The 14,164-nt window shown below is 36.5% G+C and overlaps 1 protein-coding gene across 5 annotated transcripts in view; it reads right to left on the reverse strand.

The window, feature by feature from the left end:
* Nucleotides 1-14,164, reverse strand: part of DICER1 (dicer 1, ribonuclease III) — a 65,455-nt gene that overhangs the window by 16,101 nt on the left and 35,190 nt on the right. For all 5 annotated transcript variants that reach the window (XM_021403607.1, XM_021403606.1, XM_021403609.1 and 2 more), the window contains 13 exons: nucleotides 13,713-13,845; nucleotides 11,427-11,669; nucleotides 11,176-11,330; nucleotides 9,734-9,866; nucleotides 9,167-9,242; nucleotides 8,268-8,407; nucleotides 5,531-5,710; nucleotides 3,234-3,447; nucleotides 2,682-2,835; nucleotides 1,887-2,069; nucleotides 1,455-1,560; nucleotides 1,188-1,363; nucleotides 124-907 (listed from right to left, as the gene is read on the reverse strand). In XM_021403607.1, the coding sequence (XP_021259282.1) occupies nucleotides 124-907; nucleotides 1,188-1,363; nucleotides 1,455-1,560; nucleotides 1,887-2,069; nucleotides 2,682-2,835; nucleotides 3,234-3,447; nucleotides 5,531-5,710; nucleotides 8,268-8,407; nucleotides 9,167-9,242; nucleotides 9,734-9,866; nucleotides 11,176-11,330; nucleotides 11,427-11,669; nucleotides 13,713-13,845 (2,677 nt within the window). The remainder of the gene's footprint in view (nucleotides 1-123; nucleotides 908-1,187; nucleotides 1,364-1,454; nucleotides 1,561-1,886; nucleotides 2,070-2,681; nucleotides 2,836-3,233; nucleotides 3,448-5,530; nucleotides 5,711-8,267; nucleotides 8,408-9,166; nucleotides 9,243-9,733; nucleotides 9,867-11,175; nucleotides 11,331-11,426; nucleotides 11,670-13,712; nucleotides 13,846-14,164) is intronic.

Here is a 14,164-nt window from a genome sequence, read left to right on the forward strand (position 1 = left end):
AAACAATTTCAATTACAGCTATAGTAACATCAATCTCCTCAGCCCACGTTTGTATATATATGTGATTCATATTTATATAATATGCAATATTCTATGTGATATCATTGGATTGTTACTACTTACTTTTTTACTTCTCATGTACGACAGCCGTCCCTCGTGTGCATCAGGGTAAGTGCAAAACAAGTACGTAGTGATGGCATGCTTTAAAAATGAATCACCAAGCATTTCTAGCCGCTCCAGGTTAAATCCATCACTAGCATTTGAAAGAGTCAAAGCCTGAAGAATGAGACCAGGATTAGGACCAAGAGTTTTTGAGGAGTACCCACTGGAAGCGTTCTTTTCAGAATCCACTTTGTCTTTTGAAACATTAAGAGCTGTTGTAGTACTGGTGGTCACTGTCATTTTGGGGCATCCATCTGAGGTAGATCTGTTAGCATTTCCATCAAGGTATTTATTACTCAGTAGAGTACATTCATTGCTGGGCTTGGGCTGGTTCTCACTGCTGTGTAAATTCTGAATGGGATATGAGGTAGTTGGTTGTACAGGTATTTCCTGCCTGCAGTAATTCAGCTGATTTCCTTGGCAAAAGTCTCTGTTAACTAAATCACAATTGCCATTGGCAAGATTTTTATTATAAGAAACACCATTAATTGCTGCAAGTTCTGCTGAGACATCAATTTGGAGTTTACTGGGTGACTCATCAAGCAGTGTTCTGTAACTCACAGACATTTGGTCATGTTTTTCTGCAGAAGAGGTTCTGTTAGCACCTTGATGTGCAGCATTTTCAGGGACTACAATTGTGCTGTGCTTACAGTAATTTTCATTCTCTACCAAAGAGGAGCTAGGTATGGAGATGAAGGATTTGCTGTCAATAGATTTTTTCCATCCGAAGTCCAGGTTAGGATATCTGTGAAGAGAACATGTTGGCTTTGTTAAGAAAAACAAATTATGATAGACAAGATAACTACATGCACATACTTGTTAAAAAAAAGTAATGTTTTTTTCCTGAAATAAGTGAATTTAGATGCTGTAGTCACCATTTGCAATTAAGTCTTTAATTATCAGTTTCACTGAATACTGACATTGAGTTAAACAGAGATGATCGAGCTCAAATTCTCACAATAACAGTAAGTTTTCCCCTTGTTTTCAATGAAGTCAGATTTTAAACATATTGAAAAAATACATACCTGAAATCTGCAGGAAGCGATTTAACCCCTACACCAGCATCAGTGGCTGTTTGAGCTCTTAGCTCCTCTGCTGTCAAAAGGCAGTGCAGGCGATAAAGTATGCTGGGGAGGCAAACTGCTTTTCTCCACAATGACGCTGGAATAGGATGTATAGCACACAGCTCAGGAACCAGTATCTGGTACGCGGAGAATAGAATTTTATTTGTAAGCGTAGTCACCAGGCCACTCTTAATACAGAGGCAACTTGAACTAATACTTGTATTTTACCTGCTTATTCTGCAGACTTTCCCATTTTGCTTTCCTTTTCTCAGCACTGCTTAGTGGAAGTGCTTTCCCCTTCTGATTCAAATGGCGAGGGGTCAAAAGATTAAGTCTAAAACACATGTGAAAATAGTTTAATATAAGTACATAATTAATAAAACTTATTAGCTTAAACTTTCCAAAGTGATGACTTGTTCTTAGAATTCACCTGTAACGCATTATGAAGTGAAGCAAAGCTACCCCTTGGAATAAATAAATAAATAAATAAATAAATAAAAGCAACAGACTCAAGTTACAGTTGTTATAACATTTGCTAGGTATCTCAAGAAAAAAATCAGGATTTTGGAAAGCACAAACCTTCAACTTTATCACACAGAGGAAAAAATGGCATTTTGTTGTCATATTTCAAATATCAAACAGAAATATGATTGTTGTTACCTTGAAGATGTGTGGTCCACATCCAGCAGTGGCTGGTTGAGATTGGTCAGGTCAAGATTATACTTTGTTTTATAATATTCAGCAAAAGTTTCATATTCAGGGGAAGGGAATTTACTGAGTGGAGTAAGGTCAGTGTATACATCAGCTACATAGAATCGATGAGGCTGATCAAAATTTCGATACCTAAAAAAAAAAGTTTAGCATGTTTTATCCTTTGAGTAAAGCTTGTGGTGATTTCTTGATGCTTGAAGGCGATTAAGTGATAAACCATTAAATAACTCACTTTGGGGCTTTTGTTTTCAAACACTAGTTAAGGACGGTTTTACGACTTCAACATCAAATATATTGATAAGAGTCTCAAGAGTAATTCTGCAAATGATGATTTCCAACACTTACCAATTAAACTTGGTAGCTTAGTTTTTTTTAATCTGGTTTCCTTTTTGTGCTAGATTCGGTAGAATTCAAAGAATCAGAGTTCTCATATGAAAAACATACTCTATCTAAACTGGCAAATAAAATTAAAATACAAAAATTCAAATACCTAATATGGTAAATTCACCATAGCTTTCCAAGAACAACATAGGTATTTTAATGGAGGTACAATATTAGAAAACTACAGCCAGGATGGTGCAACACGTTTTAGTCATGTTCACTGGATACTATGTGAAAATCTGAAATTCTTCACTGAAGAATACGTTGTATAATTAAGCTTTCAGGAAATCCTTTTTTCTCATCTTATTCACAGCCATGCTTATTTCGTAGGATGTCCAAATAAGACAAATACTTGCTACTCACCGTGGAATGATAACTGCATCCTGGTAGTCTTCTAACTTGAAAATAAAAGGCATTTCTTTTGTATACTGTGTACTGGGAATGCCTGTACGCGCTTCAGACTTTTCAATGTCTTCCATAAACTTAAAGTCAATGTCCAAAGTGCTGGAGTCATCAACTTCAAAAAGAAAAACATAACTCAGTTATTCAGGGGAGAGATTTTCAGGAAGAGCTTTTCTGACAAGTTGTAAATTACAACATTTTTTTTCTTATTCTGTGTGTTTTCTTATTCTGTATTTTCGTTTTACTTGTGCTACATATATATACATATAAATATATATGTGTGTGATTATATACCCTCATGGAGTCAACTTGAAATTTGCTATAAATCAACTCACATCACTAAGTTAAAACTAAATTAGAATTGTGAAGAAGAAATAAAAACAAAACTGACATAATATTTCATACTACCACACATGCCATTATTTCTGCAGTTAATTTCTGAAGTTTAAAATAAATACTAAAAAATGTTTTGCTAAAAGAATTAAAAGTAAATATTAAGAAAACTCTTCTTACCAACGTTAAGAGGTAGAACACAATAAGCTGAATCAGCTACTGTGGGTTTGAACTCTAGTGCAGGTTTCTCAAGACGAAGAATATGTGAGAAAATGTACTGGTGGAGTCGTGTTATCAGCTCAAGCATTTGCAAAGACAGAGTAAAACCAGATTTCTTTAGCTCGATAGATATTGTAACCTCTCCAGAGCGAGTATACACAGGAAAGTGAGGAATCTAAATATAAAAAACAAACAAACAAAATCAAAAGAGAAAGATTCAGAATAGGATTCCTCTACAGAGTACTAGTTTCATAGTTCAGGTATTTGTATGCAAAGACTGCTGCTAACACTTTGCTACCACAGTGGTACTGACAGAAAGTCTGTCAGCTGTTTGAAACACTCATGTCTCTTCCAAGGCTGGGGGCAGATCATACATTAAGTTGTCTAATGTCCCAGCCTCTTTAAAGAGTAAGAAATAACTCCAAAGGTACATTTCTACAACAGTCTAAGTTGCTTGTGCTGGCATTCTCCAGCCACATTTTCTTACTTTAACATTTGTGTCAGAGGTACTGCTTGCCTCACCGCACAGCAAACCAGATCAAGTGCTATTTAACATCTTTGTAGGGAACAAGGACAGTAGGATCAAGTGTACCATCAGCAAGTTTGAAGATGACACCAAGCTCAGTGGTGCAGTTGACATGCTAGAGGGAAGGGATGCTATCCAGAGGGACCCGGACAGGCTTGAGAGGTGGGCCCATGCCAAACTCATGAAGTTCAACAAGGCCAGTGCAAGGTCCTGCACCTGGGTTGGGGCAATCCCAAGCACAGATACAGGCTGGGCAGAGAACGGCTTGAGAGAAGACCTGAGGAGAAGGATTTGGGGGTGCTGGTTGATGAAAGACTCAACGTGAGCTGGCAACATGCGCCTTGCTGCCCAGAAGGCCAATCATATCCAGGGTCCAGAGGAGGGCCACGAAGATGCTCAGAGGTCTGGAGCACCTACCCTACAAGGACAGACTGGGAGAGCTGGGGCTCTTCAGTCTACTGAAGGCTCTGGGGTGACCTTATAGCAGCCTTCCAGTACCTGAAGGAGACCTACAGGAAATCTGGGGAGGGCCTTTTCATAAGGGCATGTAGCAACAGGACAAGGGGAAATGGCTTTAAACTGTAAGAGGGTAGATTTAGACTAGACATCAGAAAGAAATTCTTTACTGTGAGGGCAGTGAGACACTAGAACAGGTTGCCTAGAGAGGCAACGTTTTCATCATCTTCCAGACTGGTTCCTTCATCTCAATTTTGATTAAAACAAATTATAAAGTAACTTGCAATATAAAGCATCATCATGTTTCTCTCCACATGGAAGATTTTTAGAAGTACACTTTTTTAAGGCATCTTTTCAAAACTTTGCTTCCAAGTTTTCTGAACTACAATCAATAGTACTCTACTAGAGACCTCCAATGACTGGAATTGCTAGTGAAATGTGCTGCTTTTAGCAGTGGTAGTTATGTTATTTATCTTCAGTAATCACTTCTACTATATTTCCTCTAAAAATACTCACACTTAATAATAGGAATCCCATCCATGTGCTTGGATTTAAACTGCTGTGGATGGATCTACAATGTGGTTTCACTGTGATTTGTCCATTAGGAATTTGGTATTCTTGTCACAAAAGGTATTTTTAAGCCGAGATGGAAATTGAGAGTACTCACTTTAGGTAAGAGTGCAGTAACAAAATCATTTAATTTGCACTCTCACCACACAGAACTCCTCTCAGATGTAACTACAATTTATGGCTTTGTGTCAATTTTTTTTTAACACAGCATACTTTTTCTGCTACAGCAGACTAAGAATACTGAGAGGACTTGTTACTATAGCTTTCCTAAAGATGAGGTAATACTTCAGGCCATCTCTGTAGTTTAATCTCCATTCCTATCATACCTCTTACAAAAAAGGAGGAACAATTGGAATTTGCCACTGCAAAATAATAAAAAATAAAAATTTTCAATTTCAAAGCTTGGCTACAACAAAACAGCTTGTTTCATCACTAATGACAGAAAATACAGTGGTGACAGGACTAGATATACTACCTCTTATTTTCCAGAGGTGGCTTGATGTAAGCGCACTTATAAAACAGAACAGACCAGCTGGAAGGGACACACACTAAGTCCAACAACCTTTGAGGGCTAACCAAAAGTTAAAACACAATAAAGCTGTTATTCAAATGTCCCTTTCTTTTCACGGTCATTTCCAACTCTTCAGCCTGGAAAACGAGAGATTGTGAGGCATATTAGATGAAAGTAAGCAGCTAAATTCATTACCTGAGGTATAGGTTTGGCTGTCAGTATGCCAAAGCATCTCGTTGTATCCTCAGGAGGATATAGCTTTCGTCTCCTAAAATTGAGCTCATCAGGCAATGGAGTAGTTAACACCATTCCTATTACATACAGGTAACAGGGCTGATCAGGTTTGGGATAACTGTCCCTCAAGCATTCTGGAATCTAAAAATCATAAAATAGAACAACATTAGCACAATTAAATCAGCAAAACTAACCTAAACACTATTCACTGAACAAGCCTTCCTATGTTTATTTGGTAAGGTATTGCTAAAAATGAGGAATGAGAAAATTAATTTAGACTTAGGTAAGCTCTTTCTTATGCAAAAAGATTTGATCAGCAACCTGGTCTGGGAGTCATGAACTCATGTCATCAAAGGAGAACAGTGCTCCCAGATCTTCCTTAACTTTCAGCTGTACCCACTGTGTTAGAAACGTACGTCTAACTGTACAATACAGACATAGCTTCACTACTAACACAACTGAAGCTTGATGCCACTTTTTAAATTTAGCCAGTATATCTGGTGCACTCTATGTCCAACAACTTTCAATCTTAACACTAGAAGGAAAATAAATAAATACAGGAAGGAGACAGAAGCAACATAAAAACTCCCTACAATCTAGTAATTCAGCTTTCATATAAGCTTGGCTGAATTTACAGCTTTATTAACACAGATTCTTTCCCCCAGATAAACAGTTTTAAAAACATCATTTTCTTTAAATACAATTTGAATAAACAAAAACAAAGTTTTATACACAGCCCATGTTGTCCAGCATTATATCGTAAAAGTCTTCCATTAACAATTCTAGCTTGTAAATTTTTGAATGCTCTTAACAGCCAGGAGCATTTTTAACTCTGCTGCTCATATTTATCACAGATCATCCTTTACGTTTGGTAGGAGTTCATTACTTTAGGGATCTCAGAAAGTGATCCTTCTGTTTATCTAAAACTAAACTGCAGTACATGTAGTCATGGATTTTAAAGTTAGACTGTAGCAAAACTAAGGCCTTGGCTTAATGGAAAATTACTCATACGTTTAGTAACTATATTAAGCCCAAGAGGATCTTGTAGACCTTAAACATTTGCCAAAGCTTTTTTTCCAGATGTGAAAAGTTGGGACTGAAGTGAGGGAAAATATTCTCAGATTCTGTACTAAAAAAAAATTAGCTGAGAAAGAAGTTGACAAATCAACTCCTCTGAACAAGAAAGAATATAATCATGCATTTTACAAGTAGCCTTAATTCAGAAGAATCACTAGAGGTAAGGGTACTGGAAAGGGCCCTTGTAGTGACAAGAAACTCCAAGAAACACCCTGCAAAGTTTCAGACCAATAAGTTTGTGAAGTCTTGCAGGAAGAAAAGGTTTCCTAATCTTGTAATTCCCTCTATAATATTCTTTATGATGACACAGTATCCTTTCCCAGCCTTTCATAATAACCAATTATTTAAGCTACTATTAAAATTGAAGCATGTGGAGGAATCCAGGAATGGAGCTCTGGGTTGGTACAGCACATCACCATAAACTACTACTCTGATAACACATGCTGACACATTCTCAGATGTGATCAAGGGCTACAGGTTTCTTCTTGAAATGCAAAGATTGTCAGGAGATACCACCAGAAGCTACTGTTTGTTACCAATCATATTTGAAGGACCATAGGCAGAAATCGTAACAACTACAAGGGAAGAAGGAAGGTTCCTGAGTAGTCGCAAGGTACTCTGACAAAGCTTCTTTCCTCCATTTTCCTCACAAATACCATATAATAAGTTCAATTGTACAACCTTACATGGCTGAAACCTGTTGTAACAGATCTATGGATAAGCTGCTTAATGATACAGAAATATTAATTATCTCGTATAAACCTTTTAGTGTTTTAGGAGTAATATTTAAAAGTAAAAATATTGGAAGTATATTTGATACTCTAAGGGTTAAACAAAAAATTATGAAAATCTTTGTTGGAGCAATACAGTTACCAAACTAAACCAAGCATCTAAACAAATAAAAAATAGGTAAAGGAGCAATTTCTGCACTTAGTGGCTTGCACATAATTTTGACCTCCTGAACACCTCCATCAATCTTAAATTATTTCTCTAGAAAATCAGTAATTCTTCTGTTGCTCTACTACATTTACCAGAGATCTTAAGTATCTACAGATTATCAATGCCAGATAATTCTTCCTTCCAGTTATGGTAGTTTGTATGGGAACTGTTAGGTCATGGTTCAAACCAGTGATTGAGCACCTGGTGAAGGGGTGTACCCAGCCCTGGGAGCACAAGTGGGAGCAATTCAGCTGTGCTCCCAGAAGGAGTGGACTCAGGGTCTCATCTAATCTCATTTAAGGGCTGGCAGATGCAAGGGAAGAATCTGTACTTGGAGATCATGTTCTCTGTGATGTTCAGCAAGCCCTGATCCTTGGAAAGGGGTAAGTGATTCCTTCTTTGTTACGAGATTGTGACCACTACCTTTCTTGGGAAAAAGCAACTATATCTGCTGCTGCCTATCCTTACACCGTACTAGGAAAAACAGTTACCAAGTTTTACAGAAACTGCACATTCTTTGAACTACAGGCATGTTTCCATAACATATCTGAATGAGCTTATGGGAGCATAATAACACAATTTTCCATACAGTCAACACTATAAAATATGCCAAGTACAAACTGAATTGTTCTAAAAGATTCTTATTGGATAAGAATAAACATTAGCATTGAGCAATACTAACAGCTTTAGGGTAGCACTGTCGTCTTTTTGTAGAGCCTGGTCTTCCTGGCACACTGGTTTCTTCTTCATCATGTAGATCAAGCTCTTCCTCATATTTAACCGTTTCTTTCCCAACTGGCATCAAGTGATCATCCAGTTCACCTGGGTATTATGAAAGATTACAAATAAATAGCATTAAAACCAATCCCACTTCTGCCTCGTCACGTTCCATCCGTGTATGCTCAGGAAAACACCTCACCTAAGTTTTTAGAATTCACTTACTATTGCAAGGCTTAAAAAGCGTAATTTGGGGAAAAGAATGATAAAGGTTATTTTTTTTAAGTGTTTATTTGTTGTGATGTTTTATATTTTAAAATGTTAAAATGTTTTAATATAAAGTTAATAGAAAATGAAAAAAATGAATTGTTATGAGAATATGCTCCATTATACTTACTAGAGACAAGACAGCTGAAGTAATCTGCAATATTATTTCTGGCTCACAACTTAACATGAAGTGAAAAGTACAGTTTGGGGCTCTGTATTTGTAATACTTTGTTTAAATTCACTTTTAAAAACCAACAATTTATTTTTTGGCTGCAGTATCTAGCTCCTGATCTATAACCAATACCTTCTAGATAATAAAATTCTTTTCCCTTCTACACTGAGTATATTCAATACAGGAACCTCTTTGGCTTTTATGAATGTTGCATTTGCTGCATAAGACAAAATTAAGTTGAATAACAGGATTCTTCAGGAAAAGCTAAATTATAAGCTATGTGATGTTATCAAAAACAAACTGAAAGAAAGTAAGAATAGAAAGATACAGCAGAAATCCATGTATATACATAATGTCCAGATCATCTTCAATATTTAATTATTAAAAACTCTTTACCAAAGAGATACTGCTTTTCAAATTCTTACCAATTTTGTGCAGTTTTTCACAGCAAATAAGAGCTACAACTCTCTCAGCCAATCTTGCACAACTCATTGGAGGACCCTATGAACATTTAAATATTTCTTGAAGTCTTTAGTTGATTAGCACATATTACAAGCAGTTTAACATAAAAACATTAAGCAAACAAAACTTAATAAAACATTACACTGATGACAGCTTTGTGTAGATACACTTCTTTACATTATTTTTCTATAGAAACCAAAATTCCAAGCTTTTGAATTCAAAATACTACTGGTGAAAAACAATAAAGTGCATTTACCTACAACTGATACATAAGCATTCAAAAAAAAAAAAACCCCTCAACAAAACAATGTACCAAGACAGATATCTAAGTATTTCTGCCCACAGAAAAAAATTGTTATTTGTTTTGCAACAATTACTGAAATAGATTTAAATTCAGTTACAGAGCACAAAACAGAAAGTCACGTGACTTTCATTAACACTGAAAAATACCAATTTAGAAAAAGGAGCATGCACACATCTGTAATAACAAATTCACTTATTTCTATGATACTCCGGCCCCAAATACCTACAACAATTGACGCTCGAAGAGGTGAGTTGATTGGCAGGTAGAGAGTAGAGTAAAATGTATGATCAGGTAGTTCTCGGGTTTTACACTTGGGAGCTAGGTGTGTAAATGGATCACTTGGTAATCTAGCGCAGTACCTAAATTGACAAGAGATTTTTCAAACCATCAAAACTTGCAAATTGAAACATTTTCTATGAACTCTTACCTTACTGGCACAAACACTACAGAAGACCATTTTACACCACGCTGAGCATCACAAGAGTACGTTGTTGATTCCTGTTCAACTGTCTGCCCATTAGGAGACCTACAAGTCCTTTTCCACAAAGCTAGTCTTTAAGGAGGTAGTTCTAAGGTTGTAATGATGCAAAAGACTGTTCCATCCTATGTACCAGAGTTTGCTTTCATCTTTTTCTCAATCTCCAGGCCCCTCCTCCACTGTAAGCATCTTCCCCCACCTCTTGAATACATGTCAGTCACTGTGTCGAGGAACTTTTTATGCAACCATGTAATCTGTAGTGTAATCTACCATTACACTGACTCAGTCTGACTGCTTTGCTGGATTTCATTTGTGAGGAAACCCACCCAAATGACCTATATCATGTAAATTTGTCTGCTGATATCCTATGGCAATTACATCAAAAGCTGTAGTTAACAGAAGGATTTTATATGATCCACTTTTCCCTTGTTCACAGTCATGCACTTCATCACACATGAAACAATAGTTTTAGACATGCAAAAACTGCTCTTGATGAAACTGTTGGTTATTGCCAACCACCACTTCTTTATACTTCCAGAAACATGTTCCAAAAGGATTCACACACAAGAGTCGAGCAGTTACGTACTTCCCAGGCTCCTCCTTTTTGCCTTTTTGGAAGAGGGTCACAACATTCGCTTTTTCCTGTCTCTGAAGACCTTCACTGCCATAACTTTACGAAGACACTACTGGCTAGTTCCTTTGGAAACACACTCTCCAGTCTAGTGGAATGGTATTGTGTTCCACTTAAAGCATTGTTTTTTTCCAACACAACAATTTTTGTTTGTTTCCAACACATTGACTTTGGAAGTGTGAATTTTACAACTGGAAGATTTTACTACAGTTTTACTAAGCCATTTATTTGTTTTTAAAGTTAGCTTGTTGAGAGAAAAAACAATCTTGCTACCTGTTTTAAAACCTATATGTTTTCAGGGCAGCTTTTATCTACAGGATGATTTTAATTAAGCAGGAATCTGCTGTTATGTTTACTATCAGAGCTAGAACATCAGTAGGATAAAGAGGAAAAAAGCAAACTATACTTTCAAACTTCTGTGATAGTTTTCTTTAGAAGACCCAGTCAAGATTTCCAAGATGACATGTACACGATGCCCTAGCCTATACTCCTATGTTGCAAGACAGAGTAATGAACTTTTTATTCATAGACAACCAGTAAAAGTGAACATGCCTCATACCTATTTATGTGTCCAATTGCAGTGTTGATAGTAACTCTTGGACTGTTCTCATCTGGCCTCAGCACATAGGGTGGAAATACATCATCATCATCAACAATGGGTTCAGTTTCGGTTTCGCTGGTATCAACAGATTTTGAGCATTTATTTCTCAGGATCTTAACATTTCAAGAACAGAATATGATGAGAGATTTTTCTTTTAAAACACATTACGATAAATTTACAAAAGTGGGCACATTCCTTTGACTACATACCTTCTCAATTGCTTTATATGTCTTAAGATCTTCTTCAAAACTTTTAATTTTGTCTGTATCTGCTAACATTATGTAATTGGAAATTGGTGCTCTAGCTCTTCCTTTTGACTGCACATAGGAACGGTATTCTGTGGGCAAATCAAAACGCACCACCAAGTTGCATTTTGGTATGTCAACACCCTCTTCTACAATACTGGTAGCAATAAGAAGATTGGTCTCATGTGCTCGAAATTTTCTAAGAACCTGTAAAAGTAAGGAAGACAAATTTGAGAGACTGATCTGTCATCATTTACATCACTCAATTCAACAACAAGCTATTAGAGCCAGGAAGAATTGATCAGACGTTCCTAAAACTTGTTTAAGTATGCAGATATACTACTAGTGTTTACAAAACACAGCAAGGCTATTTTATCAGAGTAGCTACATTTCTAGGAATTATATGCGATATGTGGAATTAAGCAAGTCTAAGGAACTACTGCCAGCCACTAGCAACAGAAAAGATCCCAGCTATTTACTTGAATTTGCAAAATACAGTATAACAAAATGCTGCCTTCAGGAGAGTGTTTTTTTTCTATCAATTATTTCTGAGGCTGAAACATACTCCTTTGGGGCAGGAAAGAAGAGCACCACATTCTAGAGTTGGTATTTTTATTTTTAATATTTACTAATCAATATGTATTGGGCCCCTCACTGCAAGAAAGACATTGAGGCCCTGGAGTGTGTTCAGAGGAGGGCGATGAAGCTGGTGAGGGGTCTGGAGCACAGGACTTATGAGGAGCTGCTGAGGGAGCTGGGATTGTTCAGTCTGGAGAAGAGGAGGCTCAGGGGAGACCTCATTGCTCTCTATAACTACCTGAAGGGAGGTTGTAGTGAGCTGGGGGTCAGCCTCTTCTCTCTTGCAACTAGTGACAGGACGAGGGGGAATGGCCTCAAATTGCGCTAGGGAAGATTTAGGCTGGACATTAGGAAGTACTACTTTTCTGAAAGAGTGGTCAGGCGCTGGAATGGGCTGCCCAGGGAGGTGGTGGAGTCACCATCCCTGGAAGTGTTCAAGAAACATTTAGATATAGCGTTGAGAGACATGGTTTAGTGGGGTTATTGGTTGTAGGTGGATGGTTGGACTGGATGATCTTGTAGGTCTTTTCCAACCTAGCTAATTCTATGATTCTATTTTTTTTTCCCTAGAGAATAGGGAAGAAAAAAGGTCAGAGGAAGCATAAAGAATATTTTCTGTAACATTAGGAGCTGTGTCAAGTTATATTAGAAATTCAAGAAAAGAAATAAACATCTTAAGAAACCTAAAAAGTAAAATCTACAGACTGCCCCAAGATAATGTATACAGAGAGGCTCCCATAGGACTAAAGAGCTAATATTTTAAATTTGTTAAAGAATTGAAGCCAGCAACATTTACTGATCTTAAGTTTTAGTACAAGTGGCATATAATCAGCTACCCTTCATTAGTGGATTCAACCCATGCTAGTTTGTGACATTTTTGAAGACTTTATATTCTGGATGACAGAAGTGATTTTTTTGCACCCCTATATAAAAAAAGTGTGTGTTTTTATTAGTAAAATATTAGGCATGATTAACTTCATTACTTTCATATGACACAACATTTTTTCCTTTAAGTACATTCACTACTAAACTCCTGATCTACTACATTTCAGGAGCTTTATTACATTAAAAATTTTATGTCTCTGCATTACTGTGCATTTCTTGAAGTCTAACTTTAGCATTACTTCCTCCTCACCACGTAAAAGGCCAAATTGATAGAAGCATACAATGATTTCAAAAGGATACGAGATAACAATATCATCACAAAAGCCATAAAGTTGACAACACAGCCCAGGTGGGAGAAAAATGCATTTGACCGCCAAAAACTTTATATGCTCAAACCACGGAGTTTTACATTTATATAGTTTAGAGATTTAACAAATGTACTTTTAGCAAAAATAAACAAAAGAAGCTTAATAACTGTTAAAAATACCAGGAACTTTAATTTGGTGTACAGAATTACTATATTACTATTAATGCAATGGAAAAAAAAATTAGATGGTTAATGATCTGACAAGAAATGAGCATGACTTTACGTAAAGTTTTTACATAAAGTTTTGTTTCTGCAATGTGATGTACAATTTATCTAAACATCTGTTATTTTTTATGAAGAACATCTGTACCTCAAATTAGCACGCATATTTGTAAAACCACAGGTATCCCCCAAACTTCTATGACTGTGCCCAGAGTCCTGAAGTTACTGCTAGTTTCAACTATTTTTCTTGAAGTTACCTCTTCCTGTTTTCTGAATTCTACTTCCATCTGCTTGTTACGAGGCTGATTCTTGCCAATGCCATGTCCAGTTATGAAATTGCTACTGATGTAAGCCAGTTCTGGATCTTGTTTGCCAGCTTCTTTTATCAACCTAAAAACATCACGTGCTTTTTAGACGTCACATAAGCCAGACAATGGAAGACAATCTTTTGTTTGCAATACCTACATTTAAAAATTAATAAAAATGGAAGTGCGAAAATTAAACATCTTGCTAAAATATAAGCTAGCCTTAGTTTTCCCGTAAAACACCAGATTCTACTGAAAGCCTTTGTAAGGATAATAAAAGACACAGCATGCAAATACATGTATCATACACATTCTAGAACTATCATGATAAAAGACATGGTTAAAAACCAGATTTTTTCAAACCAAGCTACTACTCTAAAGCTTCATATTAACAAACTCTCTAT

The sequence above is a fragment of the Numida meleagris genome, chromosome 6 (genome assembly GCF_002078875.1).
Source record: "Numida meleagris isolate 19003 breed g44 Domestic line chromosome 6, NumMel1.0, whole genome shotgun sequence".
Taxonomy (NCBI): domain Eukaryota; kingdom Metazoa; phylum Chordata; class Aves; order Galliformes; family Numididae; genus Numida; species Numida meleagris.